The following is a 15001-nucleotide window of genomic DNA, read 5'->3' on the forward strand; positions in this document are numbered from 1 at the left end:
GCATCAATAAACCTAAAATTTGTCAGTTCAGATGTCACGTTAAAATGTGACAAGTTCAGGTACATTGTATTCAAAGATCACAGACACATAGGTGTGATTATTACTACCCTGACAAAATTAACCATCTGTGAAATGTTAAGGTTGTTCAACATGTATTCTATGTTAAACACATTTGTGTATGACAAATAAGTTTGTGTTTGCATGTTAATATTCCTAACCATTAAAATTTCACTATCGTGACAATGGGTTATTTTAAGAACCTTAAGGATGTCCAGTTGCCATTGAATAATAGTATTTGGGATAAATATGAGGGATAATTGAATAAATTATCAATGGAATTACTTTTTACGGTTTTGGTGAGATGGGAATTGTTCAAACTTAACGTGCCTTTTAAAAAATACGTAGTGCGGCAGATGACCTTTAGCAAACTCGCAGTTTCATTACCGTCCACAAGATGGCCGCAGTTGAAAGAAAGTGTCCGTTAACAGCTTGTTTCCTCTTCACGTCACTTCCTCTTCCATGTCCTTCGCGACACTAAAATCGTTATACCATCCTCGCTCCTCGGGATAAATCGGATAAACAAATGGCTAAAATGAGCAAAGAGACCAAGCAGCGGTTACAGCAGCTGTTCCAGTGCGGCCAGTTTATCATCCGATGGGGTTTTATCCCAACCGTGCTGTACCTTGGTCAGTATGCACGCAGGGTGCAGCGGTCTGAGGAGGAGACATGCTTTGCTACCTTTAGCTTGTTAGCTTGGCACGTTGGCCTTTCAATTAAAAAACTTAAGTACATATGAAAGTGTTTGTGTGGCTGTAATCTAGCCGTATATTCTCTGCCATTATGCAACGTGTTACCATGACAAACCGATTTTCGACTCCCAGTTTTGTTGTAGTAGCATCAGCTCAGGTGGTTGTGTAGCTTTTAGGTCCATAAGCTTTTAAAAGCTTGAATTCTCCCCCATGACGGTGTAAATACAGTCCGTGTAATAGAGTGAAATACTGGATCTACTTGTGTGAATGGTTTTATTCATATGATATGATAAATAACAAAATTGCTTATGATCTCTGTAGAGATTGTTGCAGTGGCCCATTAACTGGCTATTATTTAGGGGTTGATTATGTAGAATTGCTGTGACAGATTCAGAGATCATTTGGAAAGATATTCTCTATGTTTGATGGATAACTATAAGTTTACCTACAGTACTTGTGCTTCAGTTGCACATCTGGATTTCTTTTTTTTTATTCCTTTTTTTTGTGCATTTATTTTAATGCCACATGTCTGAAGTACTAAAATACCTGGTTGTGGTTTGGAGTAGGGTTGGGGAAATTAAGCCTTTTGCATGGCTGGGGTTGGGAGTAAAGATGGGGAAGTTGAGACTTTTGCATGTGTGACCTCACAGCCGGTGATCTGTGAGAATCTTCTCCGACTTCAGCATATTGGAAACATCCACTCTGATGTCACACTTTCTCCCTTCTTATTTTGTCCTTTAGCCCTAACAAGCATTTTTTTAACAAGCAGTTGGGCAAATGAATACATTTCCTGTGTGTGATGGAAGCTGTGACTCAGATGTGCTGCCAAGTACATTTCAAATGAAATTACAAAGGCTCTTTCACCTTGTTATAGAAATATGTGATCTTCAGGATATCAGCTTAAGTCGGAGCACTCTCATGAAATGATACTCTTAAACAAACTTGAGACAATTGTAATCTCCTGGCAAGCTCTAATGACTCACAATGAAACACTTGTTACTGTACTTTGTGGCAATAATAGACCTAATTGCCATGGGTGTTTTTGATGTGGCATTTTAAGTGCACAGGCATTTCAAAGTTGTGAAATATATTACAAATGCACTCCAACTTGCTTTTGTAGACTAATGCTTGTGCCTAGTAACCACTTACTCAGAATATTTAAATTTCTATTGTTTGGATTTTGTTTTCATTTCAGGTCACCTTTTCTAAGTTGTAAACCATCTTTATGTTTTGATTGGCAGGTTTCAAAAGAGGAGCAGATCCAGGAATGCCCGAACCCACAGTGTTAAGGTACAGACAGAATGGTTATAAGATTTGTGTAAAATCATTCATATATGTCATATGTGACGTGTTGTGGTGTATATGTTAACAATGTGTCTTTTAACACTGAGGTTGTGACTTAAAAAAACTACAATATAATTTAAATCAAATTGTAGTAATTATGCTGTGACTATATAATTATTCAGAGCTTATATAATTGTTCAGTAAGTTATCGAAATGCTTTTTTGAAAGTGAGATTTTCAGTTTATAAATGAAAACGAAAGAGACTTGCCCACAAACTACTTTACCTATTGGCCCAAAGTTCTCTATATAGTAGTATATTACCTACAATATATGATATTGACATAAACACAAATTACATTACACAAATTAAAACATTTTAGAGTAATATAGCAGATTTATACAGATATGACTCTGCATAGTTTCACTTATTGGCACAGTGAAGAGGCACAGTATGCAATCCGACGTTTCTAAAATAGTCTTGTCGGATGTAATCTGTTTTAACCACAAACAAAAAACAGCCACACTACCACAAAGTTGACTGTTTTCCAGTCAAAGTTTCCACAAACTGAAACACAGCAGCTAGGCAACCAACATAAACGTAGAAATTGTACTACCTTGACAAAAACTGAATGTAGGTTTAGCCATGCTAAGAATCACCATGCACGCATTCGAAAATATTGCTCTACACAGTTCCATAATCCGTTACACCAGACAGGACTGAATTTTCTGTAGTATAGTATTCAAGAGTCTGGGCACACTGTGGGTATGGCTGAGAAGCTTTTTGCCTTATTACAAGTCATTGTACTATAAGAATAATTTTAAAATGCTTATTTAATTGTAAAAATATCACATATTGAGGCTTTATCTGATTGAAGTGAGCACACTTCTGTAAGTAAGGTGAATTAGCATCCTAATTAAAACATTGCATCGGTAACTGGAAATGAAAACTGTAGTATATGATCTTATGTGGTTAATACAGTACCATGTGTTTACACCGTGTTAAACCCCTTTAAATGGTTTTGTCTTCATGGGGATTTTATTGATGAATGCTGAAGTGTCATTAGCACATCTCAAGCTCTGGAACGGTGGAACTTCAGGAGCAATGTTGAATTAATTGATTAATTGTTTTATTTTTTAGTTTGCTATGGGGCTGATGAACACCTCTGCACAGCCAATCCCAACCCATCCCATCTCTTTGTGACCATGTGAACTGAATGTCTTTTGAAATTCGAGAAATGGACGTTATTTTCGACTTTGCTCACCATAAATCATAATACTGTCTGTGAAGATATTACATCTTAACAAGCTAAAGTCAAGACTGTCCCTGAAAGCATGTTTAACTAACTGGACAGTATTATGTTAGTTAATGTATGACACCGATGTTTGGATATCCCATTTGCTCAATGTTTTTCCTCTTTTTATTTCTAATTTAAGATGGAAAATTAATACAAAAAAAAGAAATGGGTCACGTCTTGTTAAACATCAGTCATTAGATGATTTATTTCCACACATGATAAAGAAATAATGATTCACTGATTGATTGTAATCTGTTTTTAGTTTCACTGTCATATTTTCCAGCTTCCGCCCAACATAAGGACACTGATCAAAATCTCCAATTACCGAAAAGGGTTTGTTAAAAGTGTGAAGTTTTTTTCAATAAAGAAACTTGCTCTGTATCAGTGCAAAACTTTATATTTTATTTCTGCATGTGTACTGAATATTGTAGCCTCTCACAATGAGTTGTTTTCAAAAATAAATAATACTCAACAGTAGTAGTAGTAAACAAAAAATAATAATAATTTTGCAAATACAGATCATGTAATATAATATAAAATTTAATTTAAAAGGAATTTAATTTAAAAATATACTAACAATGCTGCTCAAATGATCACAATCCATAAACCAGTTTCAGAATCAATTAGGGTTTTTTTTCCACTGTAAGTATCAGTCAATAATTTTCCTCTCACCAATAAATATTCTTCAATAAAAATAAATAAATAATTTAAACATGAGTGGGTGTTTTAAGCCATCAGGCTTGCCAAAATAAATATGCTGCGGATTGCTATAGAGCTACACAACTTGCATATCATTGTAACTGATTCTAATTGTTTTATCTTCCCAATGTATACAAGCAGGTTGATGAAATATTTGTTTTGGTTACATTTCTTCTTGGCTTCTCCCTTTTAATAATTGCTCTTTTGCCATCGACAAGCCAGGTGTGCAGCTCACGCAGGATGCTGTGTGCGGTCATCTTTTTGTGGAAAGCATCTGGATTGTCAATGTTCCTCAGCAGCTGCTCTTCCTGGCTGCTGGTCAGCACTGTGGCCCGTTCAGGGTTCTTCATCTGTGTGGCATAGGTTACAGCGGTATTGTAATATTCTTAAGCTCAAACACAAAAGCAGACATTAGTATATCCTCTATAATAAAATATTATGAATAAAGGGAGAGGAAATTTAGACATTTACTAAGTTCCTAATACATGGACTAGTGGTAAAATTAAGTAGGCTATAATATTTAGCTGCTTCTACTACTTGTTGCCTACATTTCTAAAGGACATGTACTTCTTAGTTTACTTTGCTACAGTTATCTGCAAGATGTGGTTTGTAAACTACATTCAGACCTTTTGAGTAGTAACCAAAATACTACTATACTTAAAATTTGTTCACCCACACAAAATGCAACTAATATCCTGCATGAATCCTCTTGCTTTTGATTGAGTGCTGTTGTTTTCGATTGGCTAGATTTGTTTTCCTTTTGAGGGAATATTTTGACCATACAGTGTTCGTATTTTGTATCTAAGCAAAGGATATATGGACTGTTTCTATCACTGGCCATAACAGGTGATAAAAAGGTGAGTAAGACCCAAAGGCAAAATAGCATACAGATGTACAGTTTAGAGCTGATTATGCTACAAAATCACTTTCCAGCAGTATGCATGACATTAGACCCACCTTTTCTTTGATTAGTCTGATCAGGCTCTCACTGTAGTTTTTGACTATTGTGATGGTTTGACTCGTAGGATACTCCCTCTGCACAAACTTGAGAAGAACACTAAAGGTTTGCAGGCCTTCTGCCAACCTTTGGAGACAAGCCTCCTGGAAAGAGGAGAGTAAGTCACAGTTAGTCCGCAGTGACCACATCACCAGTTTCTTTTGTAGATGTAAACATATAAGGAAGAGACCTACTACCTTGCTGAAGTTGGAGGCAGGACATCTTGGTGGAAGTGAGGAGATTTTGTAGTGGTCCAGAATATGATATTTCACTCCATTTTCAAATTCGTTTTCAAACTGTTAGAGGGGGAATGAAAAAAAAATTACGGAGGTCAGGAGAGCTGTTTATAGTTTACCTAACCAAAAGAAAATGAGGAACCTGTCAGCCCTTTCTGCATTTTAAAATGATCCTACTCATGATAAAGATTGAACCCAGCAAGAAAAGTAAAGCGCTTACGATCTTCACGTGGCATTTGGTTATACCAAGGACCAAGTCCCAAACAGGGGACGCACTCAGCAGGTCAGTGGGCTCCACCTCCTCATCACCTGAGGGCTCACCTGCCGGACTGTCGGTGGAAGCCTTTTCAGTTGGAGCTGCAGTAGCGCACAGGAGCAGCGCTGCCAGTATCGCAGCAAAGAGTAAGTGAACATCTGTGTGGAGAGGAAAAGCATGAATGACTGACTGAACGAAAAGAGGAATAAAGGCAGGAAATATACACCACACGCTGTAAACCACTTACTGAGGGTAGACGGCATGTTGCGCTGCTGGGAAGCACTTGTTGAGTTTCCACTGATACTCAGGGTTGTCAGGGTCATGAGAAGTTGCCTTGCTTTTGCGATAGGCTGTCATTTTATACACACTCACACTAGAGGGATTTCCCAGTACCTACGTTCCTGTACCAAGCAGAAATAAATTACGTCAAGCATCATTAATAGATTGATTAATGGGGGATGAGTTGGGCAGTCTTCATCTCCAAATTAAGCTCACAAGCTGCTTTTTAAAATTTTTGTCAACTCTTAATGGAAGGTGGGCAATTAAAACAATTGGAACAATATAAAGCATGTTTTAAACACACAAACACACTGTCAGCAATCTCACAATGCAAAAAAAAAAAAAATCCCTATTATATTTTAAACCAAATAATTTAAAGGGAAAATCCACTCAAACCATACATTTGCATAGCAATTTTCTAAAAGCGTGTGATGGTTTTATCATTGTACCACTAGGTTAAATAAGTAAACTGCTTGTGGTGAAAAGTCAAATTTAAGGTGGATTTTAAATTTTACTAACAAAATGGGGGAAATTAGTTGCCTATCCCAACAAGCTTGCTGGAGTAGTTCTATAGAACTTTTTCCCAGTAGAACTGTACTGTTACCCTAGCAAATAAATAATAACTCATACTTTACCATCAAATTAGTATTTATTATTTTATCTAGTCGTACTCAAGAAATAACTTTTTTACAAATATACTTACTGCAGGAAATATAACTGATGCATAGACATTTTTTTTATCTCCTGCAATCTGACTTTCTTCAGATGTGATGGTCTGTCATGTCCTGTTCTAAAATTAGTCATGATGCTACATTTTTATTTATGTTACTGAAATACTGCTTTCCGATCCGCTACATTTCTCTTATAGTTACCTCCGGATTAGGATTGCAGATGACAAAACATAGAAAATTCACAGCACAATTAAGAGTAAATCCGTGTTTCCTATATGTGAATTGTGACCTCATAACGTTTCCACTTTTAACTTTTCTGAGGTAAAATTATCCAGTATTTCACAACAAGCTTAAGTGAAATTTTTTGTATCAAAACTTTGTCCTCATTCTTCTCTCATTTAATATTTCATGACCTTATATTTATCCTGTGACCCTTTGAAAGACCTTGACCCCAGATTGAGAAGGACTTAACTACCTTATGTGAAAGTGAACACTAGCTTCACTTTGATCAGGCAGATTCAACAGTAAACACTGCTTGTGCTGTCAGGGTTTAGTTTTAACGTGGACCCAAGAGCAACAAGGTGAGAGAGGTTCAGTGACAAGATCGAGTTTTATTCCAACACAGGTTTTGTCTATAACTAGTACACTAGGAAATAAGTCTTATCCTCACCCGACAAAACCCACACACAAGAAAAGACTAACACACAGTGTAAACCAAAAACAAACCTCGAACCAAACACAGGATTCCACAAGAATCTTGAGTTGGGGTGGATGGTGGGGGCCCAGAGGCAGGTTTGAGCTGTCCCTGTCTGGGGCAGCTGGTCCATGGGATGTTAAGCAGAAGGAGGCCGGCGCCGACTGCTGAAACCATTCAGGGACCGGACAGGAGGTCTGGCAGGGAGTTGGGCGGGAGGCTGCAACAACGGCTGAAGTCCTCTGGGGGCTGGGCAGGAGGTCTGGCAGGAAGCTGGACAGGAGGACGGCGACGACGGCTGAAGCCCTCTTGGGGCTGGGCAGGAGGTCTGGCAGGGAGCCAGGGATGATGGCTGGAACCCGGCTGACCCAGAGCTAGGAACAGGATCAGAACCAGGCCGGACCTCGGCCGACTCCGAGACTCAAACAGGAACAGGAACTGGGCCAGGCCTCGGCTGGCCCGGCGACAGAAATATCAGAACAGGTGGTAGGAGGCAGGAAGAGGATCAGGACCAGAGTCGGGGCCGGGCGGAGCGTCGCCAGACCCGAAGGCAGGTGCTGGAACAGGACAAGAGTCGATGCTGGGCGAAACGTCGAGCGACCCGGAGGCAGGTGCCGGAGCAGGATCTCAGTCGGGGCTAGGTGGAGCATTGACCTGCCTGGAGGCATGTGCCCGAACGGTATCAGAGTTAGGGGCCAGGCTGGTGACAGCCGACCCGGAGACAAGAACAGGAACTGGAGCAGGACCTAGACAAACAGGACAAACAGGGACAGGCGTGGCATCGACTCAATCGGAGACAGGAACAGGACCGGGAACAGAGCCGGGGAAGCGTCAACCGGCTTGGAGACAGGAACATTACCAGAAACAGAGCTGGAGGTGGCGTCAACACACTCGGTGACAGGAACAGGACCAGGAACAGAACCGGAGGTGGCGTTGACCCGCTCGGTTAAAGGAACAGGATCAGAAGCAGAAGCAGCAGCGGAAGAAGTGTTGGCTGACTGGAAGACAGCAACTGGATGAGCAGGAGCAGGAACAGGAACTGGACGAGCAGGAGCAGGACCTGGATGAGCAGAAGGAGGAACTGGACAAGGAGGAGCAGGAGCAGGAACTGGGCGAGCAGGAGCAGGAACAGGAACTGGACGAGCAGGAGCTGGAGGTGGTGTTGGCCCGCACTGAGACAGGAGAGGGGGAAGAGGGAGTATTACTCGACCCAGCACCAAAAGCAGGTTCAGAGGGGACCCCGACGTGGACAGGTGAGGAGTCCTGGGCCAAGGGAGGTTGTTCCCTTCCATACTTTGCCCTGAAAGCCTCTAAGGAGCCCAGTACTTCGTGTATAGGCTCCCAGTCCAGTAGCCATGATCTAGATCGTATTATCTCCTCCATTTGGTGAGCTATGGCACAGCAGGCCTCAGGCCTTATTGAAAAATGACCGGATATTTTACCTGCTGCACTAGGTCTGAAACTGAGATGGCTGTTACAGGGGTGGTGCTGGTTTGAGGTGCATGGCTGAAAGTTTGAGGTGTGGTGGAACAGATGCGGCAGAATCTCCGACGTCATGTGGGCTGATTCCTATGACCAATGGTGTCCGCCATTAGTGGCTCAGGAACAGCAAGTGGCACTTCAGGGGTAAATAGCGTGGAGGTTGTGGTCTGGTGGAAGGTTGAATCAGGAGCCGGAACAGGAACAGGTGATGTGGGTGGTGGTTTGGCCGGGATGATTGGTTTAGTTTGAGGTTTGTTTTTCTCCTACGTCTAAGGCCCTGGATAAAGTAAGGGTCAATCTGCTTCTCTAGAAATATATGATCATGGAGTTCAAGAAAGTAATTCTGGTTGTCCAATTGTTCTCTATATCGAAGCCAGAACTCTACTACCTCTGCAGGTTTTATAACGACAGGGTTTAGTTTAAAGCGGACCCAAGAGCAACAAGGCGAGAGAGGTTAGGTGACAAGATTGAGTTTCATTAAAGATTCCAACATAAGACAGGTAAAAAACAACCAACCTAAATTCCCTCCTATGAAGGAGGACAAACTGGTAAATCCCAGAAGGATGACTACAAGACTAGAAAACAAGTATTAAACTCAAACTGTTTAACAAAGAGACGAATAGACAAAAACTAGAGGGCGGAATGGGAGACAACAACCATAAACCAATAAACAAAAACATAGAAACTTAAACATAAAACCCTGGGTGCAGATACAAACGAACTACAACAATGATCCCAAGCAAATAACAGTACACTGGAAAACTAGACATGCATGAAATCTTCAACTAAACCAACCAGATTGACTGCTACTGTAGCTATGAAACTCTACAAAGAGCAGAGAAGTTTTTCATCACCCTCTCTTCACTAAAATGCTTTTCCTGCCGTGATAACATCTCAACCTCAAAGATGATTCTAGTCTCGTTTTAAACCTTGTTTCTTTCAGCTAAAATGAGGTCAATTTGTCATGCATTCGAAAAGAAAGTGATTCAGTCTAGAAAATTAACCTCATGATCAAAGGATAATTATACCTGAAGAAATTGACAACTATCTCCTTAACCTTTGCAATATTGAAATCCAGGTGGTTTCAACTGCCCCAGTCAACAACGTTATCCACCAGCCCCAAAAATTTCTGCAGGTGTTATGGCTGACCTATGGCAGAAGTTGATAGTGTACAGGCTAACCAGAATGGGAGGACAGAATAAGAAGACAGCCCCCCAAAGGGACCCTGGGTCATTAACAATGTAAAACCAATACTCTAAGGCCGTGCTCTTAAAAAAGAAGGAGTTGGGTTAATCTAAGATCACCTAAATGTGAATGTTAGTGTGAATGGTTGTCTGTGGCCCTGTGATAGTCTGATGACCTGTCCAGGCCTCTTCCCCGATGACACCTGCGATAGGCTCCAGTCCCCCCGTGACCCAAATAGGACAGGCTATGACAATGGATGGATGGATGGATGTGATCTCAAAACAAGATTGAGAAATCCTTTTGCCTTCTCTGGACCTGAGATTATTTAAAATGAAATATGCCAAAGCGGAAAACTCCTGTGGACTATAGTCAAAATTAGAAATTCTTCTTAGAAATAATTGATGTTGCATCTTCCAGGCTTATGAGATGAGAGACCATTCAGTTTTTTGTGAGTGCACACTTCAAAAGGCAGCATATATAATACCATTGGGGTTCATTAGTGTAAAGTCTGTAAAGTCAACATTAATGCTGAACTTTACCATATATTTAATCTGCCAATTTTTAGTTGTTCTTGCAGTTTTTTTACTTACAAATTCTCCTGTTTACTAATTTTATTTAATTCAGCCCACAGGCTCTGTGGAATGGTATGCACTCAAAATAAACACTTTCTAATTTCCCCTTTTGCTATTTTTGATGTGTAACTTTCATTCTCTATGTTAACATTACTCATAGGGATTAAACCAGAGAACTCCTAAATTGGGCCAATATGCTGTATACTAGATGAAGCTAGATCTTCCCTACTGAGGATGTTGTAAGAGTGGGGTTATGTCCACTTTTCATTGGGAAGTGTTTTGTACTTTCAGTGGACAATTTGAGACTTTAATATAACTCAGTGGTCGGATGGGCGTATGTGGGGTTATGGGGAAGTGCTGATCCTGGACATTCTCTCTCTTGTTGAAGATTTCCCTATAAATTTCATTTGGCCAGACTGACAAAGGTTTAAGGTGATTAATCTATTATTGAACTCTGAACCCTCAACTCACTGTGATACATACATACATATGGATTTGGCTTATGTGTATTTACCTGCTTGGTTTTCTTGTTTGGGAAGAAACATTGGTAAGTTCAAGTGGTTTTGGCTCTCATTTCTGCTTTTTTTTGTGTGTGTTTTTTTTTTCATGACCAAGTTATTCATTGTCTAGCGCAAAAGTCCATAGCACAATTTGATCAGCCACAGAACAACCCTATCTTTTCTGAAATTATCCATTTACAAACTTTTAAATAAATAAATAAATAAATTCTTTGTAATCTATTCAATATTTTTGTAAATTCCAAAGGGATTTGCCCGAGACATGCCCGCAAGTTTGCTTGTAAAGCTTTTATAGTTTGTTACTTTCACTGTTAACAAGGACTTAATATTTCCAACACTAAACAGCTTTGTGTGAATGCATTTTATGATTTTGTGCATGATTTCCTATCAAAAAGTGGTGCTGTACAATAATTCTACATAATATTTTTACAACATTATCTAAGCTGTATCCATTAGAACTTGTGACATGTTCTTCAAGGTATTATAGGTATATAGAAAACTACATGAAAAGGGGTGGTAAGTAACCAGGTGTCTTTACTCAAGTAATTTTAAGATTCTTGTACGTTATCGAGCATTCCCATTTTAACAGTAAACAGGCTCGACGCTTGTTACTTTTAGTCAAGTCAAAGGTATATATTGTATTTTATATGCCATTATATTTATTTCACAACTTTAGTTCTTGCTATTCTTCACATACATGACTTTTAGTAGAGAAAATAATCAACTACTAAATATTCAAGTAAAATTAAGGATTAACCACATGACAGTGCATAAAATGGTTCACTGATATAGGGTCTCTTATGAAATGTATTCAGAACACACATTCACCAAGGGCCACCTTAGTGCCAGTCCCTATTCCAGATAAAAATGGGATGGTTGTGCCAGGAAGGGCATCCAAAGTGCCAAACCAAAGTGCGGAACACGTTGATCTTTTGACTGTAGGAAGCTCACTCAATAGTGTGTGAATTTGCCTTTTTAACACTACTAATTAAAAAGCTACATGCAAATAAATTAGTAATAATAAATAAGTAATAAATTGAAACATTTTTTAGAATTTGCTCTTCACTTGAAACTGTTCATCTGAACCAGATTTGTGCACTCATATTATCAACACCACCATCAAGTTCAATAGTATTTAAAATACATAGTTTTTTGTGTCTGAGAAAATAGTACTGTTGTGTCCACACAAGGACGGATAATGGGAAAATTGGCTCCTGGGCTCAGACAAGGCAAAGGACCTTGCATCCTTTCTTTGTGGTTGTTTTGATTTTGTTTATGGTAATTTTACATCTGTTTTGGGGCATTTTGGCAGTATTTTCTAATTTGAGGTTTGTGTTTCGTTATTTGAATCCTATGTTTGAGTTATTCTGTCTGCTTTAGGTAATTTTTTTATTTATCTTTAAATAGATATTGTTGATGTTTTTGGATATTTATGTTTTTTGATTGTTATGTGTGTTTTTGGTCAATTTTGTGTCTTTAAAACAATAAATATTAACAGTAACATCAGAGGCTCAGCTCCAAGAAACCCTTTAACCTCTCAGGCAGCTGGGTCCTTTCAGCAATCTGTCCATGACTTCATCTGCATGTGAAAATCCTTTAATTGCTTAACAAAGTAAGTACAGAATGACCCACACTACAGTAACCAGTGAGACATTCTTACTGCCATGTCAATAAATTCATCAACAATTAAGCTACTGTAAGTAAAATCTGAATTGGTCAGTATTTTATTGTCATGTAATGCACCACCACTTCACTAAATTTGTTGCAGTTCACCATTTGCTGGCATCTCTCTAGGCTTCCTCTTTCTCTTTTTGATTTGTTCCTCTTAGCTTTACAATGAAATTTGTATGACTAAGAACGAGGGATCATTCTTCAAATGGTTTGCATGGTTTGCAACTTGTAACACATTTTCACTTATTTGACTTGCATCACTCTTACACAATTACACAAGCCAGTGTCTTCTTGTGCCAGTCCCAAGTCTGGATAAAAGCAGAGGGTTGTGTCAGGAAGGGCATCAAACGTGAAACACATGCCAAATTAAAAATGGAAATCATGACCTTCACACCGAAAACAACTACCATACCGGATCGGTCAGGGCCCGGGCACAGAGGTGATGAGAATGTGATGGGCAGGTTTGGTCTTTGGGACATGAACGCAGAAGGACAGATTGTGGAAGACTTTGCAAAAAGGATGGAAATGGTTGTAGTGAACACTTTCTTCCCGAAGAGGCAGGAACACAGGGTGATGTATCAGTGCGGAGGTAGTGGCACTCAAGTGGACTACATCTTATGGCGACGTTGTAATCTGAAAGAGATCAGTGACTGTAAAGTATTTGTAGCGGAGAGTGTAGCCAGACAACACAGGATGGTGGGATGTAAAATGACTCTGGTGGTGAGGAAGATGAAGAGGACAAAGGCAGAGCAGAGGATGAAGTGGTGGAAGTTGAGAAAGGAAGAATGTTGTTTAGTTTTCAGGGAGGAGCTGAGATAGGGTCTAGGTGGTCAGGAGGTGCTTCCAGATGACTGGACAACTACAGCTAATGTGATCAGGGAGACAGGTGCAGCAAGTTAGGGTGATTAAAGATAAAACAGGTGACAGGTGCCAGGAGTGTGATGGGAAGATGGAAGGAGCACTTTGAAGAGTTGATGAATGAGGAAAATGAAAGGGAACAAAGAGTAGAAGAGGTGACTGGTGTGGAGCAGGAAGTTGCAAAGATTAGTAAGAGTGAAGTGCGGAGGACGTGGAAGACGATGAAGAGTGGAAAGGCAGTTGATCCCAATGACATACCTGTGGAGGTATGGAAGTGTCTAGGAGAGGTGGCAGTAGAGTTTCTGACTAGTTTGTTTAATAAGATCTTGGAAAGTGAGAGGATGCCCGAGGACTGGAGGAGAAGTGTACTAGTGTCCATTTTTAAGAACAAGGGAGATGTGCAGAGCTGTGGCAACTACAGAGGAATAAAGTTTATGAGCCACACAATGAAGTTGTGGGAAAGAGTAGTGGAAGCTAGGCTTTGCTTTGAGGATGCTGATGGAGAAGTACAGAGAAGCTCATAGGGAGTTGGATTGTGTCTTTGTAGATTTAGAGAAAGCGTATGCCGAGACAGGAGCTGTGGTATTGTATGAGAAAGTCTGGAGTGGCCAAGAAGTGTGTTAGAGGGGTGCAGGTCATGTATGAGAGCTGTAAGACCGTGGTGAGGTGTGCTGTAGGTGTTACAGAGGAGTTCAAAATGGAGTTGGGTCTGCATCAAGGATCGGCTCTGAGCCCCTTCTTGTTTGCTCTGGTGATGGACAGGCTGACAGATGACGTTAGACAGGAATCTCTGTGGACTATGATGTTTGCAGATGACATTCTGATTTATAGAGAGAGCAGGGAGCAGGTGGAGGAAAATCTAAAGAGGTGGAGGTCTGCTCTGAAAAACAGAGGAATGAAGCTTAGCCGCAGTAAGACAGAATACTTGTGTGGGAATGAGAGGGACCCAGGTGGAATGGTGAGGTTACAGGGAGCAGAAGTGAAGAAGCTGCAGGACCTTAAGTACTTGGGGTCAACTGTTCAGAGCAACGGAGAGTGTGGAAAAGAGTTGAAGAGGCGAGTGTAAGCAGGTTGGAACTGGTGGAGAAAAGTGTCAGGTGTGTTGTGTGATAAAACAGTATCAGCATGAATGAAAGTAAAGGTGTTCAAGACGGTGGTGAGACCAGCGATGTTGTTCAGCTTAGAGACAGTGGCACTGAAGAAAAGACAGGAGGCAGAGCTGGAGGTAGCAGAGCTTAAGATGTTGAGGTTCTCCTTGGGAGTGAAGAGGATGGACAGGTTCAGGAATGAGTACATCAGAGGGACAGCTCATGTTGGATGTTTTGGAGATAAAGTCAAAGGCCAGATTGAGATTGTTTGGACATGTTAAGAGGAGAAACTGTGAATATATCTGTAGAAGGATGCTGAGGTTGGAGCTGCCAGGCAGGAGGTCTAGAGGAAGACCAAAGAGGAGATTTATGGATGTAGTGAGGGAGGACATAAAGTTAGTTGGTGTGAGAGAAGAGGTTGCAGAGGACAGGGTCAGTTGGAGGCGCATATGATTCTCTGTGGCGAC

At 40.3% G+C, this 15001-nt stretch overlaps 2 protein-coding genes across 2 annotated transcripts; one reads left to right on the forward strand and one right to left on the reverse strand.

Moving 5' to 3' along the window:
• Positions 1 to 500: 500 nt before the first annotated feature.
• tomm7 (translocase of outer mitochondrial membrane 7 homolog (yeast)) lies at positions 501 to 3709 on the forward strand. Its single transcript, XM_067503144.1, has 3 exons — positions 501 to 686; positions 1991 to 2039; positions 3172 to 3709. The coding sequence occupies exons 1-3, from the start codon at positions 584 to 586 to the stop codon at positions 3185 to 3187; spliced, it is 168 nt and encodes a 55-aa protein (XP_067359245.1). The 5' UTR covers positions 501 to 583; the 3' UTR covers positions 3188 to 3709.
• A 399-nt stretch (positions 3710 to 4108) lies between these two features.
• il6 (interleukin 6 (interferon, beta 2)) lies at positions 4109 to 5960 on the reverse strand. Its single transcript, XM_067503143.1, has 5 exons — positions 5764 to 5960; positions 5481 to 5674; positions 5222 to 5320; positions 4985 to 5128; positions 4109 to 4377 (listed from the first exon to the last, which is right to left on the reverse strand). Exons 1-5 carry the CDS (start codon positions 5837 to 5839, stop codon positions 4144 to 4146), a joined length of 747 nt encoding a protein of 248 aa, XP_067359244.1. The 5' UTR covers positions 5840 to 5960; the 3' UTR covers positions 4109 to 4143.
• Between the last annotated feature and the right edge of the window lie 9041 nt (positions 5961 to 15001).

The sequence above is a fragment of the Channa argus genome, chromosome 1 (genome assembly GCF_033026475.1).
Source record: "Channa argus isolate prfri chromosome 1, Channa argus male v1.0, whole genome shotgun sequence".
NCBI lineage: Eukaryota > Metazoa > Chordata > Actinopteri > Anabantiformes > Channidae > Channa > Channa argus.

What these genes read in the sequence shown, in the direction of transcription:
- tomm7 (XM_067503144.1), top strand. Translation starts at nt 584, where the DNA reads ATGGCTAAAATGAGCAAAGAGACCAAGCAGCGGTTACAGCAGCTGTTC. An exon ending in CCCAACCGTGCTGTACCTTG is followed by an intron (nt 687 to 1,990) that starts GTCAGTATGCAC and finishes TTTGATTGGCAG; the next exon opens with GTTTCAAAAGAGGAGCAGAT.
- il6 (XM_067503143.1), bottom strand. Translation starts at nt 5,839, where the DNA reads ATGACCCTGACAACCCTGAGTATCAGTGGAAACTCAACAAGTGCTTCC. An exon ending in CAACATGCCGTCTACCCTCA is followed by an intron (nt 5,675 to 5,763) that starts GTAAGTGGTTTA and finishes CTCTCCACACAG; the next exon opens with ATGTTCACTTACTCTTTGCT. An exon ending in CCAAATGCCACGTGAAGATC is followed by an intron (nt 5,321 to 5,480) that starts GTAAGCGCTTTA and finishes CCCCTCTAACAG; the next exon opens with TTTGAAAACGAATTTGAAAA.